Source organism: Nycticebus coucang, chromosome 18, assembly GCF_027406575.1.
Source record: "Nycticebus coucang isolate mNycCou1 chromosome 18, mNycCou1.pri, whole genome shotgun sequence".
Lineage (NCBI taxonomy): Eukaryota > Metazoa > Chordata > Mammalia > Primates > Lorisidae > Nycticebus > Nycticebus coucang.
The window spans coordinates 59,404,024-59,430,864 of NC_069797.1; the positions used below are offsets into that span (position 1 = coordinate 59,404,024).

At 48.5% G+C, this 26,841-nt stretch overlaps 1 protein-coding gene across 5 annotated transcripts in view; it reads right to left on the reverse strand.

The window, feature by feature from the left end:
• The window catches only part of MPP2 (MAGUK p55 scaffold protein 2), a 29,659-nt gene extending 9,908 nt beyond the window's left edge, over positions 1 to 19,751 (reverse strand). The window contains exons 1-3 of one of the 5 annotated variants that reach the window (XM_053568409.1): positions 19,645 to 19,751; positions 16,940 to 17,003; positions 12,023 to 12,141 (exon numbers count right to left, since the gene is read on the reverse strand). In XM_053568409.1, the coding sequence (XP_053424384.1) occupies positions 12,023 to 12,141; positions 16,940 to 16,970 (150 nt within the window). In that variant the 5' untranslated portion in view covers positions 16,971 to 17,003; positions 19,645 to 19,751. Of the gene's footprint in view, positions 1 to 12,022; positions 12,142 to 13,621; positions 13,766 to 16,939; positions 17,004 to 19,306; positions 19,402 to 19,644 lie in introns of those variants that run through there. The other 4 variants (XM_053568408.1, XM_053568410.1, XM_053568412.1 and 1 more) reach the window with 4 other exon arrangements.
• Between the last annotated feature and the right edge of the window lie 7,090 nt (positions 19,752 to 26,841).

The window sequence follows — 26,841 nt, forward strand, 5'->3', positions numbered from 1 at the left end:
GCATTAGCAATTAAGTTTCAACATGAATTTTAGAGGGGACACAAACATTCAAAACAGAGCAAGTATTTTCACTTTAACTATTTAAATAAATAGCTGAATGTGGCTAGTGGTTATTGCATTAAATAGCACAGCTTTAGAATATATCCCTCTTAGGCAGAATATTTGTAGGCAAAAGTCACTTGAATTAATACCTCTTCTATATGATTATGCTAACAATTTGATATATGGTTGGCCTCAGTTAACTTGCACTTAATTTTAGGATTTGCTTTTTTTTTTTTTTTTTGCCACAAATCAGAACTTCCAAAAAATAGGATTTGCTTTTAAATTCTTTTAAATTTAATCTTGTTTTTTGAACATGTACAACATTTACATGGTTCAAATTTCAACTCTATATAAAAAGTAAACTCAAAGAAACATCAATTTCATCCTCATTGCTTATACCTCACTCACATCCATACCATACAGGTTAATTCTTTTTGCCAGTTTCCAATTTATCCTACCTGTTTCTTTTCATAAAAATAAATAGTCTCTTTCTCTCTTCTATAAAAGAACATTGTATACACTCCTCAATAACCTGGGCCTTTTGTTTGTTTACTTGATTTGATTTGTTATCTGGCTTTTAACTTAACATACGCCCGGGTGGTGCCTGTGGCTCAAAGGGGTAGGGCGCCAGCCCCATATGCCGGAGGTGGTGGGTTCAAACCCAGCCCTGGCCGAAAACTGCAAAAAAAAAAAAAAAAAAACTTAACATACGCCCTAGAAATCACTCCATGCCACTTGGAGATCTTTGTCTATTATCATTATTTTTAATTACTGCATTTGACAGCATTGCATGACTGGAGTCCAGTAATTTATTCATCCACTCTCCATTGGCATTTAGGTTGTTTCTAATATTTTACTATTGCAAATAACACTGCAGTGAATAGTCTTGGCATAGTGTTCTATATCTGTGGAGACGATCTTCCATGTAAATTCCTAGAAGTCTTGCTAGGTCAAGCAGTAAATATATAAGTAATTTTTTTTTTATATTGACAAATTCCCTTCCATAAGACTTGGGTGAATTGTCCTCCCACTAGCAATGTATGAGTGATTTTCCTAAAGCTCACTACTAGAGTATTCATCAAACCTTTGAATGTCTGCCAATCACATGGGTGAGAAATGATCTCTCATTGGTGTTTAATTTGCATTTTGTTTATTATGAATGAAGCCAACCATCTCTCATATGTTTAAAGGCCATTTGCATAATCTTTGTCTATGAATTATCTATTCACATCTTTTGCCAATTTTCCTACCAGGTCTTGGATTTTTTTCTTTTTCCCATTTAAAAAAAGTTTCCTCGGGGCCGCGCCTGTGGCTCAGTGAGTAGGGTGCCGGCCCCATATACCGAGGGTGGCGGGTTCAAACCCAGTCCCGGCCAAACTGCAACAAAAAAATAGCCGGGCGTTGTGGCTGGCACCTGTAGTCCCAGCTGCTCGGGAGGCTGAGGCAAGAGAATCGCGGAAGCCCAAGAGTTAGAGGTTGCTGTGAGCCGTGTGATGCCACGGCACTCTACCGAGGGCGGTACAGTGAGACTCTGTCTCTACAAAAAAAAAAAAAGTTTCCTCTATTTTGGGAAGATTAGCCCTTTATTTATGATAGCTCTTACAAATCACTTCCCCCTGGTTTGTCATCTGTCTGTTGATTCTGCTTATAGTATTTTTGCCATGCAAAAAAAATTTTTTTTAATGTGATTGTATTTATTTATTTATTTATTGCCCTAGGTAGAGTGCTGTAGCATCACAGGTCACAGCAACCTCAAACTCTTGGGCTTAAGCAACTCTCTTGCCTCAGTCTCCCAAGTAGCTGGGACTACAAGCGCCCACCACAACGCCCGGCTGTTTTTGTTGTTGCAGTTGTCATTGTTGTTTTAGCTGGTCCAGGCCAGGTTCGAACCCACCAGCCTCAGTGTATATGGCCAGCACCCTACCCACTGAGCTATGGGAGCTGCCCAATGTGATTGTATTTATTAATTTTTCATGCATCTGAATTTTAAAGCATAGTTTTTTTTTTTTAAAGGAGTGGGGGGCTTTCCCTAAACACAGATCCATGTTTTCTTCCAGGATAAATATTATTTATATTTTCACATTTAGATCTCTAATATGCTTGGTTTTGTTGGGGTTTTTTTTGTTTGTTTGTTTGTTTGTTTTTTGAGACAGAGTCTCACTATGTCACCCTTGGTAGAGTGCTGTGGCATCACAACTCATAGCAACCTCAAACTCTTGGGCTTAAGTGATTCTCTCGCCTCAGCCTCCTGAGTAGCTGGGACTACAGGTATGCTTGTTTATTCTGATGCATGGTATGAGGTATGTATCCACTGTGATATCTTTCATAATGACTATCTGGATGTCCCAGTACCATTTAATAAAATTCATAAGAAAATTGTTTAGATTTTTTTTTTTTTTTTTGTAGAGACAGAGTCTCACTGTACCGCCCTCGGGTAGAGTGCCGTGGCATCACACGGCTCACAGCAACCTCTAACTCTTGGGCTTACGCGATTCTCTTGCCTCAGCCTCCCAAGCAGCTGGGACTACAGGTGCCCGCCACAACGCCCGGCTATTTTTTTGTTGCAGTTTGGCCGGGGCTGGGTTTGAACCCGCCACCCTCAGCATATGGGGCCGGCACCCTACTCACTGAGCCACAGGCGCCACCCAGATTTTTTTTTTTTTAGTTGTGAGATCCGGGTAGACATGTGAGTACTTAAGGGAAGAATCATATCTTGATGTCTTGTACTACTAGAAATAATGATTTAATAAGCTTAAAACCAATATTCAATTGTATATTATAAGTAGATTAGAAATTGAATTAAGAAAATGATTGCTGATGATGGGCAAAGGGAACAGAGACAGAAGAGAAGTGTATCAGAGAAAAGCATGGACACATTGAGACTAAAGGATCCAAAAAAATAAAGACCAAAAAAATAGAAAGAGACTACAGGAGCCAAAACAAGAAATCCATAATCTGTTGCAAAGTCCAATGGCCTGGAAGCCTGGCCCTTTAAAACAAGGAAACTGTCTTGCCTCAGCTCCACCCCTCCGCCAGTGCTACTGGCCTCAAGGTCTTTCAGTACTGAGATGCCAGGCTCCCCACAGATGGGACTGCTCTGTTGCCCGGGGTGGGCATTGGGAAGCTTTATGAGAGAAGGCATGGAAACAGCACAAATGCTTTGATCTCAGCTAAGAGAGAAAAGGTTTCTTGAGGGAAAAGTACTCCTCCCCTCCCATTTCTCAATATGGCAGGTGCCGGACTGCTCATAAGCCTTCACAGGGGGCTTAATTGTTCACTTAGGGTTTGTATTTGGGGTATAATTGGGGTCAGCCTTGACTCCTGCACCTGGACTGTATTCCTGTCCCAGGCTTTGTTTGTGTTTGGAACAAAAATAATGTAGAGTGATAAAAGTAAGAAGTAAATCAATGCAATTAAGGTAGTTTGTTAAAGAAATGGTTGGGTTAGAAAATGCAAGCCCAAGGGGCGGCGCCTGTGGCTCAGTCGGTAAGGCGCCGGCCCCATATACCGAGGGTGGCGGGTTCAAACCCAGCCCCGGCTGAACTGCAACCAAAAAAAAAAAAAAAATAGCCAGGTGTTGTGGCGGCGCCTGTAGTCTCAGCTACTGGGAGGCTGTGTTGTGGCGGCGCCTGTAGTCTCAGCTACTGGGAGGCTGAGGCAAGAGAATCGCTTAAGCCCAGGAGTTGGAGGTTGCTGTGAGCTGTGTGATGCCATGGCACTCTACCGAGGGCCATAAAGTGAGACTCTGTCTCTACAAAAAAAAAAAAAAAAAAGAAAAGAAATGCAAGCCCAACAAGAACCATGACATAAGAGTTTAGCTTCCTCCTTACCCCCAACCCCCTTTAAGGTGTGAAATAAAAACAGAGCTAGCTGGGAGCAAGTGGCTTTCTACCCAGCCTAATGCTTGAAGTTAGTCAGCCACACCAGCCCAGCTGCTCTAAAAAAAACTTTCTCTTTGCAACATGACCATGGGAGAGAACTCATAGTATAGTTTAGGGCTGGTCCCCAACAGTGAGAATGATAGTGTGATTTTTTTTAAAGAATCCTTATCTTTTGATATAGACACTGAAATACAGATAAAATTATACTATATCTAAGATTTGCTTCAAAATAATTCAGGAAAAAGAGAAGCGGATGGAGGTATGGATGAAACAAAATTGTTCACAAGCTGTTAATTGTTGAAGCAGGGTGATGGATGATGGGAGTTCAGGATATAGCTCTGAAATTTTCCATAGAGAAAGTTTTTGTAAGCCCAGAGATAGGCAGATTTCAATAACACCTCATAGGAATACTATAAGGATTTAGTGAGATGGACACAGTGCCTGGCATACAGCAGATGCTGAGTAAAGGTTAGATCCATTCTTCCTTCTGTTTCTCTAAATAATCCCAGGGAACAGCACCCCACATGGCCCCATAGTCACCCAAAACATCCTCTGCCAGGTGGCCAGCATTTTGGACTGACTTCCACAGCCTTACTGAGCAGAGTATTCCTGCTGGAGGAAAAAGACAACCGAAGAGGCAAAGGAGAAGAACTTGGGGACAGGAATAAGCCACAAAGGTTTGGTCTTCCACCAAGCCCTACATGATCCTAGTAATTCAGCTCAGTCCACAGAGCCCCTCAGTGAGAGATGGAGGTGTCCACATCTCTGTGCTATCACTGTGCCTAGGACCATGCTGGGAATTGGAGCCCCAATAACTGAGGTTCAAGAATGAACAAAGGCACTCAAACGGTGACCTCACTATGGCAATCCTAGCGAGGCCAGCTCTGTCCCGGATGTCCTGACATGAGCATTAGAGAGGTCACTCATTTTGGCCTTAGCGTCTTGGGCACTATGGGTGGATGGAAGAGAAGTTTCCCCAGGAGATTCACTTGATCGAGGGTTCACCAGGGTGCTCCCTAAGCCACTAACCCACCATCTTTAACTTAATGACACCCCACCCCAGCCAGGGCTGATTCATTCCTCCTCCTACGGGCAGCTCTGGGCACTTTATATCAAAGGTTATACAAGCACAGCTCTCTGAGCTCAACCTGCACAGCCCAAAGGAAACATTACACACCTAATCATTCAAATACAAAACAATCCCCTCAGCAGGCTGATCTAAACAGCAGATGGACCAGCCTGGATCACAATTTGCAACACACTTTTGGGGACTTTAGAAACTCAGAATTGGATAAATCTCAATCTTTGTTTCATGATATGTTTTCATCATTGGTTTGCATATGGCTTCTTTTAGTTAGTTAGTATTACACATTTTTATTGATATAACAAAAATCTAAGAACCCACCACCCAAACCAAAAACAAGACTCCTGACATCATCTTACATCATCTTACATCTAACCACATGCCCCACCCACCACCCCTCCCACTCCCAGAAAACCCCATCTTGATTCCCTGTGTTCATCATTCCCTGGCTTCCTGCTCAAAAAGTTTTTTGTTTTTTGGTTTTTTTTTTTTGTAGAGACAGAGTCTCACTTTATGGCCCTCGGTAGAGCGCCATGGCATCACACAGCTCACAGCAACCTCCAACTCCTGGGCTTAAGCGATTCTCTTGCCTCAGCCTCCCGAGTAGCTGGGACTACAGGTGCCTGCCACAACGCCTGGCTATTTTTTTTGGTTGCAGTTTGGCCGGGGCCGGGTTTGAACCCGCCACCCTCGGTATATGGGGCCGGCGCCCTACTCACTGAGCCACAGGCGTCGCCCTCAAAAAGTTTTAATATGTGTATCTATATGTACTCTGCATATTCCGAAAATGGGCATAGTTATGTTACCTGTATGAAGGGGAAATTATGATTTTATATATCCCTGGGGCCTGATTTTTTTTTTTTACTTAATATCAGTAAGTAAAAAATCATTTTACTTACTACTTTTTTACTCACTATTACATTACTAAGATTTATACTCATTTTTCATATTAAATGACAAATGTGGTATTAGAGGCTCCGGACCCCAGAACCGGAAGAGTGATTTGAATTTCTGTGGCAACCATTTATTTCATTATGCTCTGAAAATCATCCTCAGCAAAGCAAGGGCTCAAGCTCATGATAGACCATAAGCCTGGGCCAAGGACACAGCTGGTTCACAGCAGGGGTCAGAGCTTGCACCCAGCTCTGCCAGTTCCTGATTCAGAGCCACAGTCGGTTGCAAATGCAGAAACACTACATAGCTATCACTTTGGAAAGCTTTTCCCTCCATCCTCCCACTCTGACTGTGGCAGAAAGAATTTTCATTTGAAGACCAGGCTCAAAATTATGTAGTTCAAAAACTAAAAGATGTCCCAGTGAGTGGTGTGCCAGAAGGCAAAGGAATTCTTCAATGTGAATTTGACAAATGTGACTTGGCCAATGGAACATTAGCAAAGGTGATGCCAACAGAGGCTTTGAACAAGCTTATGATTTGGGTTTGTCCTCCCTTACTAGAAAAACCACCATGTGAAGAAGTCTGGGCCACCCTCTTAGACAGTGGTTCTCAATCTTCCTAATGCTGCAAACCTTTAATACAGTTCCTCATGTTGTGGTGACCCCCAACTATAAAATTATTTTTGTTGCTACTTCATAACTGTAATTTTGCTACTGTTATGAATTGTAATGTAAATATCTGATATGCAGAATGGTCTTAGGCGACCCCTGTGAAAGGGTTGTTCAACCTCCAAAGGAGTCGCGACCCACAGGTTGAGAACTGCTGCTCTTAGAGGAGGAAACCATGTAGACAGAGGAGCCTGGCCATTCCAGACATTGCAGTCTTCCCAGCTAAAACACTGGACACAGGGCGGCGCCTGTGGCTCAGTCGGTGGGGCGCTAGCCCCATGTACCGAGGGTGGCGGGTTCAAACCCGGCCCTGACCAAACTGCAACAAAAAAATGGCCGGGTGTTGTGGTGGGCGCCTGTGGTCCCAGCTACTTGGGGGGCTGAGGCAGGAGAATCGCTTGGGCCCAGGAGTTGGAGGTTGCTATGGGCTGTGTGCTGCCATGGCACTCTACCGAGGGCCATAAAGTGAGACTCTGTCTCTACAAAAAAATAAATAAATAAATAAATAATAAATAAATAAAACACTGGACACAAGACGGAAGCCATCCCAGGTCATCCAGCACCGGCTGAATAGGCCCAGACCAGAAAACCACCCAACCAGCAGACAAAATCAGGCAAACTAAAGCATGGATATTTTAAACCATTACACAGTGGGTGGTTTGTTATGCAGCAAAAGCTAATTGATACACTGGGCTCGCCACTTCTATACCCTCTGCTTGTCATGCTCCCTTATCAGAGTCCCCATCTTAGTGACCTCACTAAACCCATATTCTTCTAGGGTCCTATCTTGCTTTGCCAGCTCTTTCATCTTCACCTCCCTACAGGACTAGAGTCTTCCCTGGGAACTCCAGTCCAATGTCCAGTCCAATTATAACAACTTTTATTATAAAAAGTTATAAAAAGATTTTTAAAAATCCATAACCTCCATCCAGTCCCAGTACAACTCAGAAATTGGTATCATTCTCCCCACCTCTCAGAAGAAATAACTGAAGCTCAGAGAGGTTGACAGACATACCAAAGTCACACAGTCAGTCTGTGAATCTTCTGACTCCAACCCCCTCATTCTTTCTTCTTCATCTCATGTGGATCAGTTCACACATTCCCTTCATGTGACTTTCAGCTGGCAGATGTCCCCCTTGGTAACAATTTTTCAGAATTTCAGGATGTCACCTGCCTTGGGTTCCTCACCTTGTCCTTGCCTGCTGTGAAAACACCTGCTTCTGCATCCATGTCAGCCCTCCCAGATGCTGACAAGCAGCAGCCCTGGCAGGTGGCCACCTGCTGTCTGCATCCATTCACCTGGATTTATGATCTGCCTACCAGATTTGACTTTCATCCAGAGCCTTTGCGCCTCTGGGCTTGCCCCCTCAGGGCCTGTACCTCCCTGATTGCAGATCTGCCCAGCCCAGCCCCTCCTACACTGTCTGCCACATCCCGAGAGGCCAGCATCACAAGGCCAGCATCACAAGGTTAAGGGTAAGGTCAACAATTATCACATGTAGTTCCAACCTGGTCCCTTTCCTTGGCCAGGAGAGCCAAGTTTTTGCAGCTGCATTTTTGATCAAAGTGTTTTATCTATTAGGTTAGAAATCTATGTATACATGATTATTAAAATTGACGAGAAGGAAAAAGTAGGTCCTTTTGTTCAAAGCAAGTCATAGTTAAGCCCAGGTTGAAGACTGGAGAGAGAAACTCTATTTCAATGAAAATCATGGCAAAGTTACATTGCAAAGGGTCACCAGTACAGGGACAGGAGGGACTTAAGGCTTTTTTTGAATGAGCTCCGGAAGGCCTTTATGGGCACTCACTTCTTGTTTCACAACCAAATGGAGAAGAGTCAAAAGAGTCACTGGATATTCTTATCCCATCAGCCTCTTTTGGGGCACCTCAGAGTTGAGAAATGTCCACTCTATTATCTTCTGTTGTTTTCTGTGCATCTGGAACCTTACCAAGAATTTCTCAGGGGAAAGTTCTGGCTACCTTATTCCCAAAAGCATTTCTAGAAAACAGTTTACTTACCATCTGATATAGCACAATGATTATCTTCCAATTAGGCTTTACTGTGAGGTCCCAGGACTTGGGTATTTCAGGGCCCAGTGAGAGAAGATGGACTTGGGCTCCACCAGGAGAATGACAAACTATCTAGCAGTTCAATGCCCCAGTGCTGTGCCCGGTATACAGGAATGGATATTTGTTTAATAGATGAATGAATGAATGATGGACAGAGCCATGCAGCAAGTAGTTTCACCATCTTACTGTAGAGACAACAGCTAATATGACCCAGAGGTGATGTGGTCTAATAAACCCAACTCTGAAGTCAGCTTGGGAAAATTACAGATGCTGAGGTTCAAAATTGTGCATATTCAGCAATTCTCTATTGCCAAGTGTCCACCCTGGAGAAACCCTCACATATGTGCCAGAGTAGATGGCTATGAGGATGCTCACTGTAGCACTGTCCTTAAGAAAATCAGCAACAACATACTTGCCTCTCAGTAGAAGAACCAATAAATAAACAGGGCTCCATTGAAATACATATCACACAATAGTTAAAATGAATCTTTCTCTCTGTATCTACATTTATACTCAGGTCAACAACTCTCCTACTTGTATACACTAGAAATGTCCAAAACAGAAGCTGCTTACACTACTATTCAATTTATGTAAAGTTTAAAAATGCGCATAACAAGGGAATATCCTTTACAGCTAAATACATATGTAAGCAAGATGAACAAGCACTCAGGGAAATGGCATCATCATTCTCTGCCCAGTGGTTACCTCTGGGAAGGGAACACAGTGGAAAAGAGGAAGGGGGAAAGAAAAAAAAAAAAGAGGAAGGGGGAAGTGTTAACTACATCATTTTTTTTTTTAATTCTTAAAAAGAAAGAAAAAAGGTTCAGTGCCAGTAGCACAGTGGTTACGGTGCCAGCCACACTGAGACTGGCGGTTTCAAACCCAGCCCAGGCCTGCTAAACAACAATGACAATTGCAACAAAAAATAGCTGGGCGTTGTGGTCAGGGCCTGTAATTCCAGCTACTCGGGAGGCTGAGGCAGGAGAACTGCTTAAGCCCAAGAGTTTGAGGTTGCTGTGAGCTGTGACACCACAGCACTCTACCAAGGGCGACATAGTGAGACTGTCTCAAAAAAAAAAAAAAGAACCAAAGCAAACTTGGCCAGTATTACACTAGCACCATAGAGATGGATACTTAGGTATTTGTTATATTATTTTCTATGTTCTTTTTGTATTTATTCATTCAACAAATATCCAGTGAGCACTTACTACATGCCAGGCACTATTTTAGGCTCTGGGGACACACTAGGGAACCAGACAAACATTCCTGCCCTCATGGAGCTAACATTCTCTATGTTTGAAATATGTGTAATTCCTTGTTTTGGTGTCTATGTATGTGTGTGTGTCTATTGAGGGTCTTGCTATGTTGCCCAGGCTGGACTCAAATTCTTGAGCTCAAGTGATCCTCCTGCCTCAGCCTTCTGAGTAGCTGGGATTACAGGCATGCTTATTCTTTCTTTCTTTTTCTTTTTCTTTCTTTCTTTCTTTTTTTGAGACAAAAGTCTCACTTTGTCACCCTTGGAAGAGTGTCATGGCCTCATAGCCCATAGCAACCTCAAACTCTTGGGCTTAAGCGATTCTTTTGCCTCAGGCTCCTGAGTAGCTGGACCACGGGCACCTGCCACCACACTCAGCTATTTTAGAGACAGGGTCTCCCTCTGGCTCAGGCTGGTCTCAGACCTATGAGCTCAGGCAATCCATCTGCCTCAGCCTCCCTGCGTGCTAGGATTACAGGTATAAGCCACTGTGCCAAGCCCACTTATTCTTATTTTTAATAAATGGGTAGAATCCTCAAGTACTGAGTGAAAAGCAACCTGCTTTTCTCCAATCTCCTTCAATCTGCTCAGTATTCTACCCCCGAGAACTTCCCACTATTGACCTTCTCAGCCTTTTCATCTTCTGTTGTTAACAGCCTCCTCGAGTCTTCAACCATTCCACAGATGACAATGTGACCAGGCTGCATCCCCAGGACAGCATTCTTTGCCCTTGCTCCTTCCCTCCAGTGGAACCTGGTCCTCCCCCACATCCACACCTGATGCCAGGCTGGCCACAGCCATCTTGTGATTCAGAAGTCCCACCCTGTAGAAAACCCACCTGGTACGATCTAGCTATACTACCTTCTTCCCCACCTTTACTGTTACTGCTGACTTCCTGGTCACTCCATCACCACTCACAGAAGATCCTGGGTACTGCCTCAGCCTTCTCCTTGCCTCAATGCCTACCATAGCCCCAGCTTCCAATGCCACTGTCACACCACTGCTTAAAAGTCACAGAGGCCCCATCAACCCATGGATGGATTAATAAAATGTGGTGTATGTGCCATGGAATACTATTCAGCCATAAAAAGAAATGGAGACTTTACATCTCTCGTATGTATCTGTATGGATTTGGAGAACATTCTCCTTAGTAAAATATCTCAAGAATGGCAAAGCAAACACCCTATGTATGTACTCCATACTAATTTGAAACTAGTAGATGAACAACCACGGGCCCATGAAAGAAAAACACAATTTTATTCAAGAAGTGGGGAGGTGATTTGGTAAGCTCCCACCTAATAGGTACAGCATAGGGGTATATGGTATACCTCGTGGATAAAGGACTCACCTACAACTCAAACTTTATACCCTTATATTAATCTGAAATAAAAAATAAAAAGAATACAAGCTCTTTGATGCTCACAAGAGGATGCCCAAGGCCCCAGGCACAGCCACCAGCAGCCCCCAGACCTGCCAGCCTCTACACAGCTCACTTCCCTTGTCTCTCATCTGAGGCTACAGTCTCACACCAGCACTTACAACCCCCTGCATATTCTGACTCTTTCTCACCTCTGTGCTTCTCTACAGATCTTCCTGTAGCCCAGAATGCCCTCTCCTTCCTCCATTCTTCCACACTCAGCTCCAGTGGCCCTTCCTCCAGGAAGCCTTCCCTGCCCACCCTGGGCTAGGTTAGGCACCTGTTCCCCAAATGCCTAGTATATCTGATTCTATCACTGTAATTACCAAATTGTCATACAATTTTCTCTTTTAGTGAGTACCTCCCCCACCTAAAATGTGACCTGAAAATGACATCTTCACGAAATAGTCAAAGGCAGAGGGACAGGCAGGATAAACTCTGGACAGTCCACTGCACAGGCATGCTGGGCCCCACCAGTCATGCCCTCCAAAACCACCTGTCCATGTACTCACCAGCCAGGTGTGGGGGCAGCCCCTCCACCTGCAGCCGCTGAGGTTCATCACCTGGGCATGATGCTCTTCCACATACCCCTTCAGGGGGCCTCTTATGCCACATGCCTCATACCCAGGAGCTCCTGTAGCTAACACTCCATCCTCTATTGTACCTCCCCAGGCACAATGCTATTATGCCCACCTCCCTGGAACACTGTACCTTAGCCAGGGATCTTACTATGGGACTTTCCATAATGCCTCGAAGGAAGATCAGGTCCAGCTCCGCAGCCCCCGTGGCATTGGGGAGGGATCCCAGGTTGTCCAGGACTTGCTGCATGGCTAGGGGGAAGGGGTGGGCAGTGAGACACATGGGTACCAACTGGGCTCAAAGACTCAAACACCCAGCACCTCTTCCTCCCTCTCCTACCCCCATGTCCCACAGAAGATGGCCTTTCCCCAGCAGCATATCCCTCCTGCCCAGAACAGGTACCCTAGGCCTAGAACAGTGGCCCTAGGGAGAGAGAGGCAGTTTCCTTGGCCTGTTCTTTCTACTCTAGGTAATGCCAGCCTGGGGAGTTGAGAAGCTCCAGGCAACAGGAAAGGACCTAGATGTAGGGGGAGAGGAAAAAGGAAAGCAAGTGTCAGGCTCCAAGTTCTGCCCAGCACCAAAGACCCACAGGTTCTTCACTCAACCTCTCTAGATGGGCTAAAGTCCCAGGATTCAGACCCCTGCACCTGATGGGCTCAGGGATGAGAGAGACAGCTAGGAGCATGCCCCTGAGTACACAGGAGGCCAGACTTTGTGCAGCTTCCAGTCTAAGCCCCACCACTAATTCAGTGTGACATTGTACAAGTCACTGCCGCTCACTGGCCTCAGTCTTTCCAGCCTGTAAAATGGGTGGGTTGTACTAGATGATATCTACAAATCCTTCAGTTCTGACATAAAATGATCTATAATCATTGAGAAATTAACAAGGATGACAGGAAGCCAAAAATGAGGCTCAGAACATTGGCAGGAGCTGGGGAAACAGGCACCAGAGGCCTAGGATAGAACATAACCAAGGACATGAGAACACCTGCAGGGCCACAGCAATGGCCACAAGGTCTGAGGTGAGGGTGGCCTTCACGCACTGGCAAAGGTAGGAGCTCCAGGCTGTGGGAAGGAAGAAAGAAGTAGAGTGTGCCCAGCTGGAGGCAGAGATAGCAAGGGGTATCATTACTCTGCCACCCTGCCACCCACGACCACATCTATAAAACAGCACCCAAGCCATGGAGGAGGGGGGTAGATACATTCTCTGGTACCTCTCAACGCTCTTGTCAGTGTGCCCCTCCTCCAAGAAGGAATGAGGGTGGAGAGGAGGGACATGAAACTCCAGCTGGCAGAGATAATTCAGAGGCTCCTGGGTTCCCATCTCCTTCCCCCCTTCTCCCCACCTTCTCCAGAAACATCTAAGCCTGTCCTGCAGATCCCTCCTGCCCAAGCCTGGGCTTGGCATTGATCAGAGACCCGCAAAGCCCTCGGTGGTCTCTGAAAGAGGCCAGAGTAGGGAACATTCCCACTCTGCCAGTGTATGCTGGGATTCGCTCTCCGCAGCCTGCCAGTTACAGGAGAGTAGGACTGAGCTAGGGAAGTTGGTGCCCCCTGCCCAGGCCAGCTCTCCTAGAGGATCATGCCCCTAAATCCCTCCGGCTCCTTGGGGCCCACTCCTGAGGCACCCTCCCCAAACGCCCCAAACCGTTCTAGAGGAGGTTAGCAGGTTAAGGAGGGTAGGTTAAGGAGCCAGCTTCCCTAGTCCCCGCCCCGCCTGCCTTTCCCTACCTTCCCTCCGGAGCTCCGCTTCCTCAGAAGAGCCCAGGGATATACCCTCCAAAGAGGCCCCGCTGCCTGTGCTGCCCGCCATGGCACCCCCAGCCCTGGGCTCCAGGAGCAGCCCCCACACCACGGTCTGCCTAGTCCCTAGCCAGACCCCAGCAGAGCTAGAGAAGGCGGGCCTCGGGGAACGCCCTCTGCACAGTCAGCCAATAGCAAGGCTCAGCCGCTGTGGTCGCCTTACTGATTGGCCAAGGCCCGTACAGGCGCTACCGGGTGGGGAGGCGGCGGCAAAAGAGGTGGGAGAAAGGTGGTGGGAAAGAGAGTCCTCATCCTTCAGATGGGCCGATCCCCAGATCCCAGCGTTTTAGTAACTGTGGGGGTGCGGAGGGGGCAGCTAAAAAACGGTTTAGGAGGGAAGGTATAAGCCCTAAGCATCCTGCACGACAGGTTCGGCGCCCAGCGATATTCTCCTCACAGCCAGCTACAGGAAACCAGGCGGAAAGAGGATCTTGGTCCCATCTTGTACCTGCCCCCTCTTTTCTGGAAGTCCTTCCTCTAATACATCCATGCCACCTCCTCCTTGTGCCCTCCGACCTCTGCTATCTGTCCCCTCTTCAGGCCCTGTTTCCTTTACAATGACCCCTTCAGGATAATGAAGTCCCCAAGAACGACTCTGTCCTCCACCAGGAGGTGGTAGCACTACTATGACTTGGTGCTAATCCTCAAGCTCCAAATGCCTCCCAGTACCTGCTGGCCCCCATTTACCCCAGGGGAAAGTGGGGTATGGGGGGAGGTGACAGCACTGTGGGCAAGTGAAGGTCCTTCTGACCCCTCATCTCCCATTAACTTTGCCCCCTTGGCCAAGGGGGTGATGCCCGGGAAGCAAGTCAGCCACCTTGGAACTGGGAAAAGGAAAGGGTGAGGGCATATTTATGCCGCGGAGAAAAGGGTAGGCAGGAGGGAGGGACTTGGCACCAGACCGGTGCCTCCATTCCTCAGAGACCCTGTACCCATGAGGCCACCACAAGGGTGCTGCAGCCACCAATCAGCCATTCCCTGAGGAGAGGCACCAGGTCGCATTGCACCCCTGGTTGCCATGGCATCAGGATTACACACCAGGACAGTAACCCAGGGATGCAAGAAAGATTTAAAGGAACAGTTCTACCTGAAAGCAGCTCCTCCCCCCCCCTCCGCTGTCCCAGCCTTGATTCTGGGGGAGGGGAGGGAAAAGATGCAAGTCAGAAGACACTAGGGGCAAGATCTCTAAACTGTGAGCCCCTGTCATCACTTAAATATCCCCCAACCCACCTCAACCCTCAAGAAAAGAGCCCCTCCTTATTGTACCCTCAATGAATCCCCAACAATAAAAAAAAAAAGAAGAAAAAAGAAAAAAGAAAAGAGCCCCTCGCTTTACTCAAAGTAAAGTTGGAGGTCTCTCTGCAAGAGGAATTGACCCACACCATTCCCTTCCCTCCAAATGACCATATTGACCCAGAAACCCAGGGAGAAGGGTGGAAGCTTCACCCTCTTCAGGGTCCAAGGCAGGGATCTCCCAGGGAAGGAGGAATGAGGGAGGAGCCTGACCTCAGAGGCAGGAGCACAGCTGTGTCTTTGTCCTGTGGAAGGTTAATGACCACTGATGATAAGGAGCAGAATCACTATGAGATTTTTGAGGCTGAGTGCGAAAACAGCCCAGAGTGGGGCAGAAGGTTCCCAAGGAAAGAAAAGCACTTTGTACTTCTCTGGATATAGGAAACCAGAAGCAGCACCTGGTACATCACCAAGGGAGCAGGAGCTCCCAAGGCCTCCATACCCACACCTCTAGACTCCCCTTCCTGCCCTGTCCCCCTCACCCCCCCACACCCCTAGCAAGTGGCCTGAAGCAGAGAAGCCAAATCACTGGGCCTGCTCCTCCCTCTCCACCCCAGCCAGGCACTATTAATGGGTTTACTGGGCAGGCCCAGATTGGGAGGCCTTTAATCATAGGCTCAGGGATGGCTTTAATTAACCCCTAAGCAGCTTACAGTGGGGCCCAGGCAAGGGGATAGCGCAGCGGGCACAGCAGACCAGACACGAGATGGAGGCACTGAGCCCTCCAGTGCTACAGAAACAGGGGGACACTGATACAATCTCCCCACAACATGGAGAAGCAGCTTTTCCTCAGGGATAAGGGTGTCACACTTGAGGCTCAGACTCACTCACAGAAGCCTTCTCTTTCTTGGAAGAAAGGAACTAGAAGTCATTCTAACCAAAATGAGGAGGCTGAAACCTCTTGCAGAGGCAGCAGCAGGGCTAGACCAAGGGAAGGAGCTGCACAGAGAAAGGCGCCTGAGCAGGGGAAGCTCAGACAACTCAGAGCAAAACCATAGCAGTTGACAGCTGCTAAGGGCACTTTGAGAGTCTCTAGCACAGGGAACTTAACCTGGTGGGTCCTTGAATGCACTTAAGGGGGTCCATGAACCCCTCAAGTGGAATGCAGAGTTCATGCATGGAAGCATGTGTTCATGATGAGGGCCCATTGCTGCCATCAGATTTTAAAAGCTAAAAACATCAATCTTGTCTCATCACTTCATCTTAGGGGAAACTCAGGTCCTCAGTCAGAAAGGTGACTGACTCAAGACCACAGGGTTAATGCCAAAATGGCAACTCAGCAGCAGTAGCAATATAATAATGGTGACTATTCCTAACAGTGACATGCTTTCCCCTGTCATAGTCTTTGAATCTCTTTCCAGAAGCGGAAATGCAGCTTGCTCCTGGGTCTTTCCTAGCTTGTCTGAGTGGCCCACTCCCTTGTCCCAAAGCCTCCTACAGAGCTATGTCCACGGATGCTGATCTGGTCTTCTTGGCCCTTCAGTCACAGCTTCCTGTGTCCCAGCTATGGCACATGCTGGTCTAATGAGTACCACACCATGAACTTCCCAGCCCCCGGTTGTGCTATGTTCTCTCCATCCTCAGCGTACCTCCAAGGCCCAGCTCCCAGGCCACCAGCCTGGCCTCATGCCATTGCCCTCCCACAGTCATGTGGATGATCTTAGGAGTATGCATCCCCCAGCCCTCCACAGAAGTGCTGGTGCTGTGCCTCCAGCCCTAGCAGGTGTGGGTCTTTTATTCCTCCTCTGCTGTGTCCCCACACAGGGACCCACACAAAGGAGATGGCCACAGAAGCTGCAGCAATGAATCTGAGTGGATGGAGCAGGGTGGGGGGCAGCTTGTTCTTACCTGGAGCTGTGTAAGTGCCTGACTACTGCTCCCCCACCCCATATTCTCACCTGGCACCCTCTGACCCCCTGAAATAAGCTGATATCTTCCTTGCTGCCTTCTTACCAGACTCAGAGTTAGTGGCGGCGACTGGCATGGTGAGGTAGGCAAGGGCTCTGTAGAGTCTCTCCTGGAGTGGGAAGAGAGGAAAGGGGGAGAGAAGAAGATGACAGACAGCAAGGACAAAGCTATGGACAAGGGAAAAGAAAATCTCCCCCCCAAAAGAACAGTCAACAAAGTAGGGGGAAGGGCACTGCCCACAAGCCGGGGGATGGGTAGTAATAAAGATCCCAGCAGTCCTGGAAGGCAGGAGGAGCCAGATATTACAGGAGCAGGAGACCAGGAGGATCAGGGGGGTTAATTGATTTGCCCAAGGTCACAAAGCTACTAAAAAGAGCTACAATGCATATCCAGGTTTTATGATTGAAAAAAAAAAAAAAAGTGTTTCTGCCTGCTTGCTCTATCTCTCTTTCTCTCTTTTTGAAGAGGGAGTGGGTAGGTAAGAGTCCAGAATTTGAGTCAAAAAACAGGAAATTTGAGTGTTCCCAGACTGTAAGTTCCATGAGCACAAGAAGCACATTCATTTTATTTACCTCTGGAGTCCAAGCAAATGCTCCACAATACTTGTCTGCCTGGCTGACAGAAACAACATCCTACCTCTTAAGTCCTCTCTGCTTCCTCTCTCTCCCCCTCTCCCCTTCTTAGCCCAGAGATGGAACAAGGATAACGGGGGGCTCTGAGCAATACCCAGCAAGGAGTCTACAACCCCCAGCTCTCATCCAAGGGCCTCCCCAAGCTAGGGTGGCTCCCCCATTCTCCCAAGAAAGGGTGAGGGGTTTACACCCCACCCTTCCTCCCTTTGCCTTCCTGGGTATGTGCTGCTGGCTAAAACCCTAATTCCCAGTTGCCATGACAACAGGAGGCAGTGGCTCACAGCAGGGGTGGGGAAGTGGGGGGAGCATCTGGCAGTGCCCACTTTAGGACAGAATGTGCTGGGGGGTGGGAGGAGCCAGAGCAACTTCACCTCTTCCCCAAAAGGAGCGTCTTCCTAGAGGGACTGCTACCTGATTTCAAAAAAATCTGTTCCCTTGTCTGTTCCCATCCCCTTCCATGCCTGAGCTGGTGATCCGAGCTCTAGTGGCAGGACTTGCAAAGGTGAGGGGGCTGGCTCCCTTTCCTCCTGGATCTGCCCCTAAGGACAAGGAAGAAAGGGGCTTTGAGGGGTGGGGGGAGGGTACTCCCTCTCTGGCTTGCACCTAAGATGGAAAAAATGCCCAGGATCCACTCTGCCAGCCAGTGTTCCAGGTGCCAATCCCTCCTGTCTCCATTCTTAGAGAGCAGTGGAGAGAGATCTCTTCCTTCCCTCTGCTAGGTCCTGATGACCTGAAACCTAGGGCCTTCTCTCTGCTGGCCCTGCTCTCCCACTTGGAGGTATCTACAGGGTTAGAGAAGAGAGTCTAGGAGTCCTCCTCCTCTATAGAGTGCAGGGTAGGAAGAGGCAGAGAGGATCCTGTATAGAATCCCTAAGCCCAGAAGTGTTGCCCAGCCTGCCTAGGTTTCTCCCTGGAGAATCGTTTCCCAGCTCCGCATCGCCATCCCCCAGCCTTTGAGAGGGCGGGCCCGGCAGTGCCCACAGGAGAACGGCAGTGCCAGGCTAGCAGGCCTGGCTCCGTGCCAAGGTCCAGGGCCCAGACATCTAGGAACTCGCATGTCGGTTTCCAAAAGCCTGGGCCCAGGTGTCCTCTCTCCTCTGCCTGCAAGCTGTACACATCTCCCAGAGTGTCCGTCCGTAATGCGCCAGCTGTGAAAGGAGGAGGCTTTCTCCAACCTCTCACCCACTCTTCTACCAAAACACATACAAAGAGGTGAGAAGAAAGCTCTAACAAAGGTGCTTTGCAGACCGACAAGTCTTGGGGAGGGCTGGACAGAGCTAAGGGCTAGAGGATGGGGTCTACAGGCCAGGCCGACGTGCACTGACAATCAGATCGCGCGCACCCTGCAAGCCCAGCCCTAACTCGCGGGGCGCTAGGACCTTGGTGTAGGGGGGCGTGTTGCGAGCCACCCGAGAAGGCACTTTGCGTGCACACTCGCAGAAGACTAGGGGATGAGGTCACTGAATGACTGTCCTCCACCTCCCGCCCCCTTCCACATTCCCGACCTCCCTGAGGTAACCTAACTTTTGACCCCGGCTCCTAGCTTCTGGCACCAGTCCCCTCCCAAGTCCCCAGGCCCTAACCCTGGCCCCCGACCCGCCCCCCTACAGCCGGGGCGAGGGAAGGGGGAGGGAGAGAAACAATGCCGCTCCTTCCCGGGACCCCCTCCCAGGGAAGACTGAGGTGTTGGCCTCCGGGGGGACCAAGGTGCCACCTGGACCCCAGCGAAACCTCTGCCTCGCTCCCCCACCCCCGGAAGCGCTAACGGCGCGGTTCTTACGTAATGCCAGGCTTCGAGGTCCCCTCAATCCGCACAGTCCCCGGAGAGGCCGTGCGGATACCCGGGCCCAGCAGAGCTCTCCACCTCCTCGCGGGAAGTCACTTAGGAACCCTGACCGCAGGGGCAGGGACAGTGTCTAGGTGCAGCAGGGTTTGGTTCTCCCCACCCACACCCCAGAAAGAGGGCCCGGGGGCGGGGTGAGGAGAGGCAGAGGATGGGGAGGAAGGAAGGGGCCGAGGGAGCGTGAACCCATAGAATAGGATCCTAAGTGCGGTGTCAGGACAGAAGGGAAGCAGGGATCCTAAGTGTGGGTGCTGGCCAGGGGTAGGGACGCCTACCTGTGCCCAAGGAAGCCCCTAGCTCGGGGCGGCTCCAGCTCAGCCTGGCGCTCCGCGTTTATTGCTTGTCAATCGCTAGCCCGGCTCTTAAAGCGGCGAGGCCGCCTCCGCGCGAGGGGGCGGAGACCGAGAGGAGGGGCGAGGGAGGAAGAAGGGAGAGGGAGGTGGACACTGTGGAATAACTCCAAGGAAGTATCCTTCTAGCAGCTGGTAGGTAGGTGGGCAGCGAGATAGTGGTTTGGGAGACACCACAGAGCCGACGACGCCCTGCTCGCTTCCCACCCAGGAGATTGGGACCGGTACCGATTAGCGCCCTTTGGAGTCAGATATCTCTTTAAAGAGCCACAGTGAAAGCGGCGAAGGGGCGGGCTCGATTACTCCGCCCTCTCCTGTCTTCTTAGACCCTCCTTCTGGGTCTAAGGCTGGGTTCCATCCCAGCCTCACTTTTCTCGTTACCTGCTTCCCAATTGGGAAAAGGAACAGGAGGATTTTAGAGAGATACCCAAAAGAGGAGGATACCAGCCCCCATAAGACCTCGGATGATGAATACCTGGATCCTGGACTTTTCAGGAAATTTGCCCCCAAAAGGGAAATATCTTCGTGAAGTGGCATGAGACCCTGTTTTAGGCCTGGGTAGGGAATAAAGAAATTCATCTATCCATTCATCTATCTACAGAATAAAGAAAGAAGTTACTTTCCTTCCTCAGAATCCTTTCTCAAGAAGTAAATAAAAGGTTAAATCCACTGGCCCCGCCTTTGGCCAGCCTCCGCCTTCTCCCCAAACGTGCTAGTAAAAGATTCTGGGCCTAGAAATAACTAAAAGCCCTGTGCCTGTGCCATGGGCAGAGAATTTGGGGACGCTGAAGTACTTCTCTGACCTCAGTGCCCCCAACCCCTTCCAGATGCCTTCTGCAAAATGACAGGGTTATCTCTCTTCCTTGCTAAATGAACTCCTAACATCAGAATAGATTGCACCCTGAAAACTTGCTTGGAAATCTCAGAAACAGGTTTAAATTTGGGAATTCATCCCAGAAGCAGGGTACTGGTATCCAGACCCCAGAAGACTCAGCTTTCCTCTGAGCTCTGAGGGTACAGGTTTGGGTATAGGTAATAGGTATAGGCAAAAGCCACAGGGGCAGCCAAATTGTGTGAAAGCAACATTGTTTAGGTATCCTACCAGGGGGGAAACTTGTGACCTTGGGGCCACACAGTGGCCTTCTGGATCCTTGAATATAGCCTTTTGATTGAATCCAAATTTTACAGAATAAATCCTTTTAATAAAGGATTCGGTAGAGGGGATGCACTTGGGGGATCTGGGACATGTGGCCTTGAGGCTGCAGGTCCCCACCCCTGCTAGGCCAGATGGCATTGACTGGAGTGGTAGTCTTCTGTCTCTGACCAAAAGAAACTTCCTACAGCACATTGGTTCCAACCCTCTCCTCTGCCTTCAAGCCAGAAGATTGTCCTAACTGAACTCAGTAAGAGTTCCCCTTCCCATACAAAAGCTACCCTCCACTCTCAACTGTCCACCTCTGGGTTGGCAATCACTCAGTTTTTTGTTTGGCTGGGAAGAGGAAGTATCTTGAATCCCTACAAAAATTAATTACTTCTCAATCAGGCAACTGTTACTCCATTACAACCTGCAGCAAACCTTCCATTCCATTCAGGATCCTCAGGACAGGGTGGGATCCCAGGTCCTAGCCCTGCTCTGTATTCTGACAGACTGGCAGACCTCATAGTCAGTCAGCAAGCCTCTTTCTAATAGGCCTTACAAAATGACAGCCTCTCTCATCTGTTCAGGACCTTACAATTGATAGATTGTTTCATTCTCACAACAGCCCTGTGAGGTTACAGAGTGGGGAGAAACATTTCTCCATGCAGAATAGGATGCTACTGTTCTGTGCCAGACGAGGTGCCAGTTTCTGTGATACTGAGATAGATAAGGACCCTGACATCCTGGAGTTCATAGTCTAAAGTCAGGGAGGGTTGTGTTACATAGACACAAAAAGCACTTTCTAGTGAAAGTGCTAGAATATTGAATAATTGAATGTCATGCTAGAGGTGCAGTAAGTGTCCTAAACTTGGCCCAAAAGGAATGAGGATGCTGCTGGGAGGAAATGAAATAGTTGGTAAGGGAAATACATCCCCCTTCCCCTGGGGGGGACTGAGTGCTTCCTCGTCTATGGGGTTTATAATTAGTCCTGCCTTCTTCCCAGCCTCAGCTTCAGAGGTCACTTGGGTACAGGAATTGTCTCTGCTTCCCCTAAAATCAAGGTTTTCCTGTGATGGTGACCAGCCCAGAGCTCTGGGAATCAGGGCACAGATAGAAATGAAACTTTGGGGTGAATGTTGAGAATTTCTAGCAAATCTGGCTTTGCATTAGTGAGGTTGCACTTCCTGTAAATGACCAGCAGGAGCCGCCAACCTCTATCCTTAGTCTAGCTACAACCTACCTTCTGCTACTTGCCTGGGCCTTGTTCTGGAAACCTCTATTGAATATACCTCTCAGTTTAAAAAGAATTTTTTTGGAGTCCCAGTGAGCTATATAAAATTGCATAAATATTTACTAATAAATTGTTATGTTTGTGCTATTGAACCAATTTTTTTTTTTTGAGACAGAGTCTCACTATGAGTGCCATGTCATCACAGCTCACAGCAACCTCGAACTCTTAGGCTTAAGCTATTCTCTTGCCTCAGCCTCCCAAGTAGCTGGGACTACAGGTGCCTGCCACAACGCCTGGCTATTTTCTTGTTGCAGTTGTCATTGTTGGTTAGCTGGCCCGGGCCAGGCTCAAACACACCAGCCCCCGTGCATGTGGCTAGTGCCATAACCACTGTGCCATGGACGCTGAGCCTATTGAACCAATTATTATGTGTGTTAGAAAACATTCACAACCAAAAAGAAACTAAAAATAATTAATTTGTAAATAGAAGTTCTTTTTTTTTTTTTTTTTGGTAAATGGAAGTTCTAACATTTTCTTTCCTTACCCCCAAAGATCCTCTTGCATACCTCTAGGTACACTCCCACTTTGGACCTTCCACAATCACAGCCTCAATAGGACATCCAGACAGGTATGAATCTAGATAACTTTGGTTCCTCTCCAGGACCAAAAAAGGTTTCTCTGGAAGACCAAGTGTCCTGGCCCCTTGATCCCTACCCTACCTCAAGACAGAGCCTGAAGCCCCCTCCATCACCTCTGTACAGAGGTCAGATTGCCTGTCTGGAGACAGAGCCCCAAAACTTCTCTTAGAAGCAACCTCTTTGAGCTGCTCCCATCCCGCCCTGGTCCAACACTTGCACTTTGCTCTGTCTCCTGATTTTACTCTGCTCACCACCCCATTAGAGTAGAAAGTTCTGGAACTAGACAACTTTGTGTTGAAATTCTGGCTCAGCCACTTGATGTGTTTCCTAGGTCAGCTATATAACCTTGCTGAGCCTCAGTTTTTCTCATATACACAAAAGAGATAACAACCTCCACCTTGGGAGATGATATGTAGAGTGTTTTACCATAGTGCCAAGCACACAGAATGTGCTCCATCAGTGCAGTTCCCTTCTTGAAATAGATCTGGTCAGGCTTTAGCTAGGTGCCAATGGGTCAGTGGGTGGTTAGTCCTTCTCTCTGGCTGTCTGATGTGCCCTGGGGAAGATGGGGTCCACCCCAGGGCTTCTAGAGTCTGCAGTTATCAGGTACAGATAGCATGTCCTCTTCCCGCTGCCCACACACCCTTTGGTGGCACCTTGCCCAGCCCTATCTGAGCCACACACTTCTCTTATCTTCCTTTCCCTCCAGTGCCCACAGAGAGGTGTGAAGGGCTTTGATGTGAGCACCATGTGAGAGGGCCAGGAACAGGCCGCCCATCACCAAAGTGGGGGAGAGCTTGCAAGTCAGCACAGACCCTAGGGATGGGGGAAATCCTGCTCCCCACTACAGTAACCCAATGTCCATTGCTGGAGACACTCTACAAGCCAACTTGGAGCGCCCCCTGTAGACCCTAGACAGAGCAGGGACTGATGGGGGTGAGATGAGGGAGGTTCTGGAAATAGCGTTGAGAAGGGAACCAAAGTAGCAAGAAGACCCAGGTTAGACACCCTGGGGATGGTGTGAGGCACTTGAGTTGCTATTTGGAGACACAAAGAAATGACAGAGGAGTGTCACCACTCAAAGTGTGACATGGAGGAGAGCTGCGTGTACACACTCACACACATATGCCCTGTGCTACTTCCCTCCCCATTTGCCTTGGGCCAAAGAACAAGGGAGCATTTATAGATTAGTTCAGGGCTGAGACAGGTAGAGGGTGAGAGGCTGCACAGAACACTGGGTGACCTCGGACTTGCCACAACCTCCACCTCACCTGCTGAAGTGCTGTGGCAGGGGAGCCCCAGTCAACCAGGCCATGCCCAGCCACCCCCTTCCCAGGAATGCAGGACAGCCCCAGTCCCCAGTGCTCTTCTCTGCTCTGCCCTGCCTCAGCCACACAGGGGCTTCTCTGCCCCCCAGCCCTGCCTGGCTCGGTTGGCTCAGCTCCAGCCTCTTCCACCCCTAACAGGGATCTTTGATGCCCTCCTCATTTTTGTTTAGCCACTGGGGCTCACCTTGTGGGAGGTCTTCTCTGAGGTCCCTGGGAACAGAGTGGGGGACTTCCTGCAGTCTCCTGCCATCCGACATGGGCCTCTAGCCGCCTTCCCTGCATACTGTGTAGGAGCAGTGGGGCCTCAGGAGGGAGAGAAGCCACACACCCCCCCCCATTATGGCCCTTTTCTAGGCCAGAGCCACTGGGGAGGGGCTGTCCCTCATCCCACTCCACCCCCAGCCCATCAGTACAGTGTGGAGAAGCTTCTGCCATCATGTAAGGCAAGTACCTCGACCAAAGAAAGATCCCACATTGGTTAATGGAGAGCTGAGATCTGATCCTAAGCCGCCTGACCTCAGGCTCCACTGCAGAGGCTCTGCCTCACTTCACAGGTGCTGTGATTAACTTCATCTTCCGTGGTGAAGCTGACGGTCAGAGGAGTTAAATGACTTGCCTAGGATCACACAGCAAGGATGTAGGGGAGCTAGGCTTAACAGGGTCAGCTAGGAAAGAGATTTGCTTAGTGTTCCATCAATTGCACTTCTATTCCCAAAACTGATAACTCTCAGAAAAAGCTGAACTTAAACATTTTAATTTGACTTAAGACTATACTTAACAATAATTAGTGTTAAAAGAAATAAACCCGGCAGCGTCTGTGGCTCAAAGGAGTAGGGCGCTGGCCCCATATGCCAGAGATGATGGGTTCAGACCCAGCCCCAGTCAAAAACTGCAAAAAAAAAAAAAAAAAAAAGGAAAAAGAAACCCAGCCAGGCGTGGTGGCTCATGCCTGTAATCCTAGCACTCTTGGAGGCCGAGGTAGATGGATTGCTTGAGCTCAAGGGTTTGAGACCAGCCTGAGGCAGGGCGTGACCCCATCTCTACTAAAAATACAAAAAAAAAACGAGGCAAGAGGATCGCTTGAGCGCAAGAGTTGGAGGTTGCTGTGAGCTGCGACGCCACTCTACCCAGGGCAACAGCTTGAGACTGTCTCAAAACAAACAACAAAAAGAAAGAAAGACACTCTTGGGAACAATTTGTAATCTTTCTTGCTAATCCTTAGTTGGTATCCATCATGGCTGAATCTAATCTTGAATTTCTCCCGACTTGATTAAGATATGTTTGCTAATGTGCTCTCAATCTTTTATCATCAGACACTGGAGTTGAGCAGCTAGCAGCTCTTGAGAGCTACTGGCAGGGATGTCCTACTAGCAGAGCCTTCGGGCTTCCTCCTCCTGCACAGAAAACTCAGCCCTTTGGTTGTGGTTTTCTCATGTGTAAAATGAGAGCTTGGGAGATAGAGACTAGATTACTAAATTCCCTTTCAAATCCATCTATGTATCTTGGAGACAACTTCCCTGTGGGCTCATAAAAGAGATAAAAACCTTCTTTCCAACAGGGATTTCCAAGAAGCGTCTGGTCCCTGTCCACATCCTCCAGCAGCTCGTAGGTCTCTGATCCTCGCTGTCCCTGATAGCACATCTGAGAGAAGGACAGAGTTGATGCTATCAACAAGAGTCAACTCTGTCCCCTAACTCAGAGGAAGCTGTCCTGTCCTCACTATGGAACATGAAAAAACAGCTGATCAAGATCTGCAAAATGAAAAAGATGTTTCTTTTTTTTTTTTTGTAGAGACAGAGTCTCACTTTATGGCCCTCAGTAGAGTGCTGTGGCATCACACAGCTCACAGCAACCTCCAACTCCTGGGCTTAAGCGATTCTCTTGCCTCAGCCTCCCGAGTAGCTGGGACTACAGGCACCCGCCACAACGCCCGGCTATTTTTTGGTTGCAGTTTGGCCGGGGCCGGGTTTGAACCCGCCACCCTCGGCATATGGGGCCAGCACCTTACCGACTGAGCCACAGGCACCGCCCGAAAGATGTTTCTTTATGTGAAAGTTAAATACACACACATAGTGAAGAGGATTCTGCACAGGGCTGTGCCCAGTGCACAGGGATAAGCAATAGCCTGTTGGTAGTTAGGGTACTCCCAGATATGGCCTCCTCCCCTAAGTTATGGAATTTTATCGTGGGAAACTCGTTTCTTTTTTCTGGCAATTCTTAGTTCCAAAGAAATGCAGTCCTGGTCTCACTGGGCTGAGATGTCTCGCAAACTTCAGGGATTTTGACACTGCATTTCTCACCCCTCCCTCATGAGCAAGTTTTAATAAGGAGAGGAGGCCAGCGGATGATATACTGAGGGAGAAGTGGGGCTGGGGAGAAGGTCTGGTCTGTGAATAGAGGGGCCCACATATGTGCCTGGAGCTGTCCAGGGTCTGAGCTACAACGTCCCAGTCAGTCTTCACAACATTTCTACTCTGTAGGTTTAATCAGCTCCATTTCACAGATGAGGATGTCAAGGTTCAGGGAGATAATATTTTTTAAGCAAGGTCACAGCCAGGAAATGGTAAAATCACAATTCCTGACCAGAAGCCCCTATTCTTTCTATGGTGTCCCTTCTGGAGGTGAGGTGGGAACAAAGAATCAGCTCATGATTCACAGCCTTGCACTAGAAAAGCAGCAAAGGTGAGCAAGTAGAGGGGACCTGACAGTCCACCCAGCTGAAGCTCTAGCCTGAGGCAGCCCAAGGCCTGAGTTTAGCATTTAAGCAGCCAAGACCCATCCCCCTCC